General features: G+C 37.6%; 1 protein-coding gene across 2 annotated transcripts in view; it reads left to right on the top strand.

The window, feature by feature from the left end:
* The first annotated feature begins 2132 nt into the window (after positions 1 to 2132).
* The window catches only part of LOC145774372 (guanine nucleotide exchange factor VAV2-like), a 145029-nt gene continuing 134759 nt past the window's right edge, over positions 2133 to 12402 (top strand). For both annotated transcript variants that reach the window (XM_082585605.1, XM_082585604.1), the window contains exons 1-3: positions 2133 to 2385; positions 6798 to 6914; positions 11561 to 11616. In XM_082585605.1, coding sequence (XP_082441731.1) covers positions 2170 to 2385; positions 6798 to 6914; positions 11561 to 11616 — 389 coding nt within the window. In that variant the 5' untranslated portion in view covers positions 2133 to 2169. The remainder of the gene's footprint in view (positions 2386 to 6797; positions 6915 to 11560; positions 11617 to 12402) is intronic.

Here is a 12402-nt window from a genome sequence, read left to right as displayed (position 1 = left end):
CTTCAGTACAATTTTCCTTGAAGCATTTGAACTGTTTAGATTTCTTTTGGCAGACAGTTTGTAAGTGTCTTGTAAGATTACAGAAATGGTAGGTGACTTCCGTGAAACTGAATCATTGGCGTTGTGGTTGAAATTTCCCCAACGATAGCATTTTTATTCTTCGATGCTTAACTTTTGGAGGTCATAAATAAAAACATGATTATTATTATTGAAGTTTGGTAATGGTCCTTGCTTTCACCGGCGCCGAGTCCCGGGCGGGCGGGCCGCGCCTGCCGGACATTTCAGGAGTTAAAATAAAATTTAATGCAATTTTAAATCCCAAACTTTCTGTAACCATCTGCCACCTTCTGATACTAGCCTAGTTACCTTATTCGCAGGGTTTTGTCGCCATATGATAATGATAGGCCCTACTAGACCTACTAATTAAGCGATTAGTTTTTGTCAATTATTGCCATTGTTACATTCATGCAACATTAAACAACGTTGATTCGCCGTTAAGTGAGCAAAAGTGTCCAGCCGCGCCGTTTGTCTCCACTCTGCCACTCGTAGCCCAGTGCTATAAATCAAGTAAATTGCGCAAACCTGTGAGGAACTTCGTTCGTGGCAAAAGTCTGACGCAATTTCCTCTGCTGTTACATCGTTTTAATATCGCCAGATGTTAAATCGGTGTAAAAACTGTAGCATTGTTCTTCAAAGGAGTAATTTTCTCTCAAACGACGTTTATCAATTAACTCTGCTGCCAAAATGCTCTATTTTGTCGTCTCAATCATCACAGTTTTGTCTGTTACGTCACTGATATTAAACTGTGCACCCCTGTTGGTTTGGCCGGATGATTGGTTGTCATTAGTTGCAATTGGTTTGGTTTGGTTTTGAATCTTTATCCTCGGACTGACAAAGCCTTGATAGGTTATTCCTGGTACTTGTTCGCATACTTGTAAAGGCTCTTGACGCAGGGCCGGTTACCGAGATTGGCAGAGTGAAGTTTTCCGATTGTTGAAGTCTTGTTGCCGAGAAATTATTCCATTCATTAGGTGCCGCTGAATGGAGAGCAGTCCTGAAATGCGTTGCTCAATTCAGCTCCTTCGTTCTATAACTGTTCTAATTGTAGATTCAATGTAAGCTCGGTTCAATAGCGCAGTTTATCGTTAGATGGCTTCTCGGGAGATGAATTGCCCGTAAAATCGCTTCTGCGTTGCATTACTGCATCTTGTATCTTATCTGTGCGCCTGCTAGGAGCGACTTATCATATGAACCCACCGATGTATTGAGTGTGTGTTATCGTGTTGTATCAACAATAGTAATGTAGGCCTAATTATGGAACTAGTACAGTGTTGCAGTTTTCGGCCCGCAACCCGCACATACCAATTACATTAAATATGCAGAACTGAATTACCAGGACCAGACGTTGTTGCGTACCAATCATATTTATATTATTGCTTGTTTCCAAATCGTGTTAGAGAAGACATAAACTTAAATGAAAAACTAGGCTAGCCCAACAACCCAGCAAAATCGCCCTTTTGAAAAATGCACAAAATAACCTTTATGACGTGACAGTGTGTGTTCACCCGCCCAGCTATTTTGAAAACTCGGCACCTATGGGTGCTTTGAACAGTTTTTTTGGCCACCTTGGCTGCCTCTTTGCATAGCTGCTCCAGGAAAGTCTGCTTTTAGTGATGCTGCACTTGTTTTTGGTGACTTTCTAGTCTGGCAATTTGCTCTTTTGCTTGGTGTTCTTGTTTGGCAATTTTCTATTGCAGGACTTCGATCTATTTCTCCATGCCTGTAAAACCTTGCCGATGATGTTAGTTAATTCGGTTGTATTCTTGCTAGACTTGTCTTTAATAAAAGATTGAATACGGCTAAATAAGTCGAAGTGAAATATTGTAGTCGATTGCACTACAGTAGTAGACTCACCAAAAGTGATGTTAAATGCCCTACAATTTATACTGAGATAGAATGCAAGAATGTAATTGAGGTAAAGAATACAAAGGCACTGATTTGATTGGAACACCATGCGAGTAATCAAATCAGACATTTGTACCCTGTAGGCAAAAATGTTATGTTTAACTACTGAAAGACCAGAACTAACCTGTTGTGTTGTTTTTGTTAAAGGGTTATGCATAAGTTTTTGCAATAGATTTTGAAAATTATTTGATTCACATTTTGAATATGGAGAGAAATGAAGAGCTTTGGAGACAATGTGTTACTTGGTTGATTAGTACTGGAGTACTTCCACGGCAACATAAAACTGCTTTTCGAGATGCACAGGTTTTTGATTTGGCTCAAACTCTACGTGATGGTGTGGTTTTGTGCAATCTTTTGAATGTTATTAAACCTGGCGCAGTAGATCTTGCTCAAATAAATATTCGGCCACAAATGTTGCAGGTAATCATTTGTGTTATATTGTAATATTAAACTTTTAGTGTAGTTTCATGTAGAGATGTAAAAAAACGTTTTTTTTTTTGTTTTTTTTTTAACCTCTTTTGACATTAAATGTCACAATATGCAGCAATTAGGGTAAACTCATTGCAATAGCATCTCTTTCAACTCAAATAACTTACTTCAAATCAGACTATATTATGTCTGGTATATTTTTTCATTGAAATTTTGCAGATCTCAAACTCTCAACACACGAGCCATAAAGATTTCTCATCGTCTCAAGTAGTAGTAACAGTGTCCTATGGTTGGCACATCTCAAGTAGTGTCTGTAATTTGGTCCAGCCAGTTGTTAAATGCATTACCACACTCATGTACAGGTTTGAAGCCACCTGGGATTTTGGTTAATGGGCAATGGGCATGTTAAGACCAGGTGGTCACTGGTCAGTGTCCAGTTTCTCTGCTTCACAATGTGGGCATTCAAATGTCTCAAATAATATCGATTTGACCTATTGCCAGTATTTCATACTGTGGGCATCACTTTCTTCTGAAACTCTTGTCTTTCACCCACAGCTTGGTGGACTGGCTTGTGCAGACAATGTCAGCTATCGAAAGTCGCAACTCGGGTTCTAGAACTTCCATGCACTTCAGCTGCAGAGTACGATCTTAACGCTAGTCCGCTAGCCAATGGCTAGTGAAAATTTGCGCTGACTAGTAGAAATGTTGCAGTACTAGTCCGATTGGCTAGTGAAAATATTCGCCGGCGAAAAGTTTTGGTTTACAAAATGGCGATTGGCGACGTCACTCTGAAGTATTGTTTGCATCTGTAGTCATTGTTCGTCATTGTTTGCGTCTGTAGTTCGAGAAGGTGTTTTTGTGCGTATTTTTGCTCTCTTGTGCGTACTGAAAACTGAAAGCCTTTACTTTAGTTAGTTTCAGTCTAAGCCAAAACACTGATCTTAATACTTCATCAGACAAGTGAAAAGTCAGTAAACTGGTCGGACTAGTGAAAAATCGTGCAGGCTAGTGAAAACGGGGAGCAACTAGTCCGGTGGGCTAATAAAAAAAAAGTTTAGATCGACCCCTGAGCTGCATGTGAAAGAAGCTTCTCAGCTCACTCTAATGCAAATTTAAAAAAAAGAAACAGACTCACACAGTATGAGCATTGGAGTGGTTCAAAAAAATACAAAATTTTTGGAATCTTTCTCCACAAGGCTTAAAATGTGCCATTCTCCCATAGAAGTGCCCTTGCAAAAAATTAGACCGATTGGAGGTCGTTTGAAGGTCAATCAGATTTTCACTTTTTTACCACATTCTGCCTATGTCAAACCCTATCACACACAGGCCGATATTGTGCGCAAGACTTACAGAGGGGAGATTGCCCTATATCGTCTTAAAAACCACAGCAGAGAAAGAGCTAGACTTTTATATGATGCAGAATTAAACTAAGTGTGTATGTAAACAGTATTTATTAACTTAACACCTAACAAAGCAAAAATCTTATTTCCATACTAAACTATTGGAAATTCGGCATCTATAATTATTGAAAAATGTTCAGTTGATCACTCGAAACCAGCAGTAGTCTCATCAGTCATCACTTCAATTATTTTCATAGGTTGAATAAGTTTAAACATACTACAATTTTCCTTTTATCACAAAGAGACATCAATATCACAATAAGTGAATTAAAATAAAATGTTAGTGTCAAAGACTTCGGTGTTAAACCAGATATGACATTAGGCCACTGTTTTCATCACAGTCTCATTTCAGGCTTTGTTGAGTTTGAGGGGTGCTTTGGTTGGCATCGGAAATCTTTTCCTGTGGGTGCTTACTAACTGCAGTAGGTACTGTTTTTGAGTCTCATCTTTGGTTAGAGCTGAATTGTAGGACTGAATTAGTGCAATTCCTCGCTTGGCTGTGTCATTAACCACTTTCAGGAGACTGACACTGGCTTTAAATTTATTGTATGCAGGGTCTGATGCCCAGAGGTATGGGGGAATTGGCAAGGAATGCTCCTGCTTTTTTGTTATTATTTGTGCAAAGCAGATCAAATAGCTTTAATGACCGACTTGTTATAAATGACTCTATTGGAGATATGTGGTCGAATCCTGTCCAACCACTTCAAAATTTTTGGATTTGGTGATCGTGCCAAGTTTATCACCATTGCTGGTTTGGTTCTGTCATCACCACAATCATCTAACAGAGCAAGATGCTCAGAAAAATATCACAAGTGACAATGGAGAGCCTTCAGAGCTGCTTTCTTGATATGACATTTGGGTAGTGGTGAAGGAGGTCGAGAAGTCATGGTTGGGAGCTCTTGTAGCTAATGGAGCCTCGTGCCAGTACCGTGCATAAACAAGAGCCACAAAGAGACAAAACTGGGATAAACCAGTGATCTCTCTAGTGGTTAGTTTGAACTGGTCCAGGAACAGAAATATCTTCAGAGAGTGGATGGCCTTTGCCATCCACCTTGCATTGTGCATTGCAAGTTTTGCCTTTGAATATCTTTGAAAAGAAGAATATTGAAAAAATGGTGTTTTATGCATCATGTGGTAAAAAAGTGAAAATCTGATTGACCTTCAAACGACCTCCAATCAGTCTAATTTTTTGCAAGGGCACTTCTATGGGAAAATGGCACATTTTAAGCCTTGTGGAGATAGATTCCGAGAAATTTGTATTTTTTTGAACCACTCTAATGAGCATGCTGAAAAACTCTGGAATGGCCCATTTCGGCTAGTCCGATTTGACTAGTTCCCTATTCGGATACAGTCTTTCTCGGCTAGTTCCCTATTTGCCAAGTTTTTGAAAATCCAACCATAATCCTTCTGTAATCCAACAAAATCCTTCCGTAAATCTAAAGAACCAGCCGAAAAAGACTGCAGCCGAATCGGACTAGCCGAATAGTAGCAGATCGAAAGACTCATATTTGTATTGTAAGCCAGAACCTCAAACTGACGGTGTTGGTTATTTCCACCAGTGACAAAGGCACTTTTGACCAGCACTCCACTCCTTTTTCAGTACAATGTCAAGAAATTGTTCCAGTTGATGTGCATTTGCCAACAACCAGCAGAAGAAGCCCTTTAAAATCAAATCAAACATGCAGCAGTGATAGCGACAGCTCTGATATTGAGTCAGAGTAAGACTCCTTCACATCTTCTCACATTCCTTATGCTAACACAACATATTATTCATCTGAGGACTCTGATCTTGCATAACTAGATTAACAACTTCATAGCAAGCAAATACTACTACATCAGATTTTTGTTAGTTTCATTAAATTTGTTCTTGTTCCCAAATAAAATAAGTTTTCATCTTTGATGTTTGTTTTGTATCTTTATCTTGCATTGCGGGAATATGGGTAAAGCTTTATACTTGTCAGGAAAATTATTATGAAGCATTTATTCACTATGTGAACATGGAGCAATGCTGAAAAACTCCACTTTAAAGGGAAAATTTCTTCATTCAGGGTTGGTAGTTACTAGCAATAGTCAACATGGGTGGTGGGCATTTGAAAGGAACATTAACCTAAACTTCACATGGCTCGAAAATATTAGGCTATTTGGGAATAGCAAAATGCAATCTAATTGCTGTCGCTGAAGCGATGAGCAAGTAGGTCACATGATAGTACTGTTCTTTCAAGAAAGTACTAATTTCATGTAGGCCAGTTTCTCAAAAAACTTTCTCTGCGATAGCTAAAGAATGTTGGAATGAAATAGAAACTCACTGTGTTCCACTACTATTTCGTCACACAAGCACAAAGTGCATGTGTGCACTGCACAAAGCAGAAGATTTACCACAGATAGCCTTCAATCTAGAACCTTTTTACTAAAGAATTTTGTTGCTTCTTGTAAAATCACCTTTACTCTCGAAAGAACTCATAAATGACTACGTGAATCCATGAAGAATTTTGGAAGCAAGCAACAAATGCTCTTTTGTGCCTTTTCTAAATGCGCTAAGTTGAAATTTTCGTTTTAGAGAAAATATATTATAATTGATATCATTCAATTCACTTTTGGTGAAAAGCCTTATAAAATAATGCTAAGGGAATTATATCAAACGATTTAAAGAAGTATGTGGCAAGTGTATGAAGTAGTAACTGATAATTTGTTTTCCTAAAGTTGACTTGTTTGTGGACTCCTTTCATCTGCACTCCTTTTATCCTGATGCTATATGTTTACAATGCGCCTTTTCCTGCGCACTAGTAGTCAGTTTTCTTTTTTACAAATCTTTTTTTTTGCAAATCAAAAAGTTTTCATTCCTTTATCAGCAAACAACTACTGTATATCCAAATCGATTTATTTATTAGCATAGCAGCTTATTTATTGTTTGTAATTGTATGGTGTTTAAATTGAAATAATGCTTTTTAATGTGTTGTGCTGCTTATATATGTTTGTAAAAATTTGTATAATTTTTTTTTTCAGTTTTTATGTGTTCAAAACCTTCAAACAGTGATTAGTTCACTTTTCACTGTTTTTGGAATTTCCCAACATGAATTGTTTGTTGCTCATGATTTATATAATATGACCAACTTTCGCAAGGTAAGTTTATATAGGCTTGCTAAATGTCATTTGTAATATTGTATTATGCAATATACATAGGCAATAGGCATAGATTACGGGGTATGCTACTATTCGGCTACAGTCTTTTTCGGCTAGTTCCCTATTCTAATTCAGGGTGTGCTACTATTCGGCTAGTCCGATTGGGCTAGTCCGATTCCTAGCACATGACTAGGGAACTGTGTTCCGAAAGCTCGTGTAATTCAATATTGCCACAACTAACTCGCAGCATCAGGCTTAAAAAGATCGTTAGAATCTACACAGTGAAGTAAGCAACGATCATACTGCTAAAAGCGAAACTCAATCAATTGCAATATTCCAAACATCACCAAAATTCTCTCTAAGTGTGCTGGTTTCATGAATTTTGACCATTTTTGCCCCTTCAAAGGACCTAAAACGGTTTTAGGAGATTTATGAAGAAAATAAGCTAGATAGATCCTATGCTCCTCTTAAAGTTAGATAGGAAGTTATGTATTCCGGTCACTTTAAGCCTAGTCCCAGCTTTCTACCTCAAGTGGTTACCGAGATACATCAAAAATGCCCTTTTCAAGCCCCGGGCAAAAAGGGGTCCACTTCTAGGGTGTCAAATGTCGACCGATTGACCTGAGACTTGATAAGGTGTTTTTTGTGTCCAAAATGCACAGGTCTAAACAACCAAACTGATTAAATTTTAGAAAAAAGTTTTTTTTGAATCACCCTAGTGTCCGCGCCACCATTTTGAATACTACGGGAAAATGCTTTGATCGAAGTTCTAACGCCTGGCATCAATATTTTGCCACACACGTTTCGTGCTATTTGACACAAAGGGTTTCTTTTATAGATAAAATAACCTAGGCTACTTTTAGTTGTCAGCGTCTATACCAGTTTGTATTTTGTTGTATGAGCCAATTATCAATATTGCACTGTTAAAATGACTCTGTTGGATACTTGTTACAAAAGTTTTTTGCATCTAGAAAACAGCCTAGTTTCCTACCAGATGTTCAGAAATACATAATAGTAGGTTTTAGTAGTGAAAGGCCACCGTGATTGAGGACTGGTGTATAAGGGAACAAACATTACATCATAATTGGGGTATCTGAAAAATTAATGAAGGATTTGCGCAAACTCTCCAAATAGGCTATCATAATTGATAATAAGATGTAAAATGTAAACCAAGTCATTTGTGTAGTTGTACAAAAACTATTCGACAAGTAATGTGCAACCTAAGGGCGGTAGGCACTTTAACATACTGATATCCCATTGAATCACGAACCATCAACCAATCAGAAGCTACGCTGTTCATGACATCATCAAGGTTGCTTGTCTCGGAACAAAGGAAAAATGCAACTTCCCACTACTGCTATTGCTCATGTTGAGTAATTACCAAAAAAAGTTTAAAGTAATAATCAACTCTCTGGCTGAATGCTGAAATGGTCACAATTGGACGGACAACCTAACATCTGATGGTTCGTGGTTCGGGTTCGTTCAATTGGATATCAGTATGTTAAAGTTCCTACCCCTAAGGGCGCTTGTCGTTTGGTTGAGAAGCTTTTGCCAGGCCAAGACTACCCAATACCCAAGTACCAAAAATGTATAATTTTGCATCGTTTTTACGTTGCCAAATGTTTAAAAAACCCATGTAACTTGGTTGTTTTAGTAAGCTGGTTCTATCAGTTTGTGATTTAATTTCCACCTTTGTTGTAATAAACTCATCAAGCTTAAACAATGTCAGAGTAAGTAGGCTGCGCATTGCGGAACGAACTCCCACAGCTACAGTTATTACCACTTGCTGCTGACAAGTCAAAGAAAACATCTATGTCTTTTGATGTTGTCGATTTGCGTCACATTTTTGTGTTTTTTTTTATAGTGATACTTGCTCTTGCTATTTCTGTTACGTTTAGAATTTAAGTGAAAGAATCACTGTAAGCAACCAATGTTAATACGTGCGGCGTGAGCGCAAGAAGTCATGGGAGTGTGACATATCAAAAATTTGAACAGGTTGTTATTTTTCTACATCAATGTGACATTAGTTACTACTTTAAAAAAATTATATCTTTGCTTCTGTAGAAAATCCGCAGCAAATGCCTTTTATACCGATACTCAAAAAATGGCCGATATCACCGATACCGATATATCGGTACCGTACATCTCTAGATATAATCATAGAAAACAAACATATCAATGTAAAAGAAAAAACAACCGGAAACGTTTATCAAACTTGCTCGATTATTATCAATAAATGAGCTTATTAACTATCTATTGAGATTGTGATTCTTTAGTCGGAATGAAAAGTACACATTTCTTATTCATTGAAAATAAAAACAAAACACAAATTTAGAGTTTCTATTGCAATAAGAGTGGTCTAAAGTTAGACAAAATAATAGAAAAATATTTTTTTAAAAACTTATCGGTTCGAAGTGGTTAATCTACATTTTTGGATTCCTTGGGTCTTAAAATGCCTGTCTAGCAATTTTCAGCCATTTTGTATGATCATATGTTAAGAAATTAGAAATATGATAAGAAATTGGGCAAAATCACTGAAGTGGAACAGGCAAAAATTACGATTTTTCTAATGACCATAACTCAACTAATATTTAAAAAAATTCAAAATTTTATATTGCATTCTTCATATTTCTTTGACAACTACAAGTTCCAAATTTCAATATAATCTATGACATAATTATGGTGTAACCCATTTGTTCATTTGGCATGGAATGACCCAGTACCCTCGTTGGTCAAGATGCTGTATTGATTCTCATCGACTTCTTTAAAGGTCCATCGCTTTACCAGTGTGCTCAGGACAGGTGCCATTAGTTTTAGGGCAATAATGAAGGACAGTCGATGCTAGAACCACGGAAACTTCTCAAGTTCACATCTGTCTGGAAGAGAGTTATTGAAATTCATGAAAGCCAAGTTAGGGTCTGTCTCTTTTCCCAAAGCAGGACATTAAGGCGCAAACAATGCGGCGCAAGACAAAACGGCGCAGAAAAAAACGGCGCAGAGACAAAATGGCGCAGAGGCAAAACGGCGCAGACAAAACGGCGCCAAAGTCAATGTATAGAATGATGATGCTCTGCAACCATAACGAAAGTTTATGTGTGAATAAGGATTTTTGGAGCTGGTATACAATTCCCCCCCCCACCACCCTTGGCAACTCATGACAAAGAGGAATTGACCAAAACATGTGAAAAAAATAAGGAAAAGGTTCTGAGCTTGTTACGTTGACTTTGGCGCCGTTTTGTCTGCGCCGTTTTTTCTGCGCTGTTTTGTCTCGCGCCGTTTGTTCGCGCCTTAATGTCGTGGACCGCTCTTTTCCCCAGCGACCAGAGTGGAAAACTGGCTATTTCCTTTGGGTTGTATAGGTGGGCAAGATCGTTTGTAGAGCCCCAGTCAGCCAGCAATGCTCTGTCACTGCTTGTGTTGTTGTAGCCCCAGCCGGTGTGCTGGCATTTAAAATCGCCAGCATAGAGATTGTGGGAAGACAACGTTGCAAGAGATGATGGTAACAGGGTGGAGGACTGGAGGTTTGTAAACATTGACGATTTTGTAATCTGAGATACATAATACTGCACACTTACTCAATCTCAGCATCACTTGAAGATTGATCGACAAAGGTTCACTTCAGGCTTTCATGCACAAACGTGGCAATGCCGTGCTTTCTACTTAGGGTGTACACTGTACAAGTGTACAATGTACATGGCTAGCATGTAGTTGGGAATGACATGCCCACCTGCAGAGGTGCACTAGGTCTCTTGGAGGAGGAGGATGTGTGAGTGTGGTTAGTATGGGCAAGCTGTTCCACAACTTTTATCTTTCTTGTGTAGCGTTCCATGTTGAGCTGCAGGATGGTGGCTGGTGGGGTATCTGAACTTGTCCATTGCACCCTGCATCAGTTGTAATGTGCGTTGCAGTCTAGTCAGCACAAGCATCTTCCCAACAATTACGCCCATTCACAATAAACCTTTTTTTTAGTAAATTGGTTAAACGAATCAATCGTATAATCGTATCAAAACGTCTGGCAAATAGGTGATTTGATTAACCGATTTCGTCTGTAATACAAAACACTCAGTTGAAGCCGGAAATAAAATTTTTTTTCAAGCCTTCTCTCTACTTAATTTTTCTTAAATCCACTGATATTGAGACAATTTATGAAAAATTTGCCCTGTTGTATTATTGGAAGTTACTTCAAAATGCTCACGCACGCACACAAGCAAACATGATGTACATGGTTGTATGTTTGCAAGTGTTGATTGTCACCACTGTCTAGTGTCTACTTATAGTGGTCATTTGAAAGATGAAGCCTCACTCTCAGTAACATTTTGACTATTGTTTCAAACAATTGTCATAATTATACAATATGTATTTGTATTATCGCTTGAACAAATTCAGTAGTATCCTGTTGCAATAGTGATTCTAATCTACTGAAGATCATTCTCACTTCAAAGTAGTATGCACAATGCACATGACTTAATGTATGCAGATTGTGTTTTGATTGGAAATTCATGTGAACTGTGAGCATTAAAACCTTATCTATTTTAGTTCATTTCAAAGTCTGGTATTGAAATATGATCATTGATCACTGATCAGTGATCATGTAAGTACATTCAGTACCTTTTAATGTATAGCTTCTTTCATTATTTTATTATTAGGTTTTGAAAGTTCTTTCTCTGCTATCACATACATCAGCTTCTATATCAAAATTCCGGTGAGTTCTGGTGTTGGGCGATATATTGAATTTTCGATACGATATCTTTTCAATATCGATATTTATTTCAATATCGTTCAATATTTTAACTATTACTGCCCTAACTCGTAACTGCAAACCCCTACAAAAACGTTGTCGAGGCCAAACGGCAAAAGTTGAAATTGCCTCGGCGATTGCTGTGAACGTTTATTACGTTTATTGCTGTGAACGTTTATTAAAAATTGTACCAAAACATGTAAAAAGAGAAGCGAAAAATATACTAGAGTAGTCTTTCCCGACCGCACTGTTTGATTTGTTGTGATTGTGATGTAATAATACCAAAAGTAGCGATAAAGCAAACAACGCAATACTCACGCTGTTACGGTAATTCACGTTGAACAACTCATGGAGAGGAAAAGTAAGTTAATTTTGGGTTGATTCAACGTTTGAGTCAGCACAAATCAATTTAATTTTCCTGGCGGGTTATATTGCGTAACAACAATGCCCAATAAGAAATTTACGTTTGTTTTACATTCTGTTTTTTTTTTTTTGCTGAGATTTTTCGGTCATTTGTTTGAAATGTCTTGAAAAAATTCGGTCATTTTTTATTTATTTCGATTATTTTTTCTGATGAAAATATTTCCTTTCAAGTAGCTGACAATACAAACCAAAATTTGCATTTCCTGACTAGCTACAACATTAAGTTTCGCTGAGAAGAGAAACGTTTTTTTCGGATATTTTGAGCGAATTGACTATTATTATATCATTTTGTCCAAATTGACTATATTTTTTTTTTCGGACATTTTG

This window comes from Aplidium turbinatum, chromosome 7 (genome assembly GCF_918807975.1).
Source record: "Aplidium turbinatum chromosome 7, kaAplTurb1.1, whole genome shotgun sequence".
Taxonomy (NCBI): Eukaryota; Metazoa; Chordata; class Ascidiacea; order Aplousobranchia; family Polyclinidae; genus Aplidium; species Aplidium turbinatum.
Note: the sequence above shows the minus strand (reverse complement) of the source record. Positions and strands in the feature narration are given on the sequence as shown.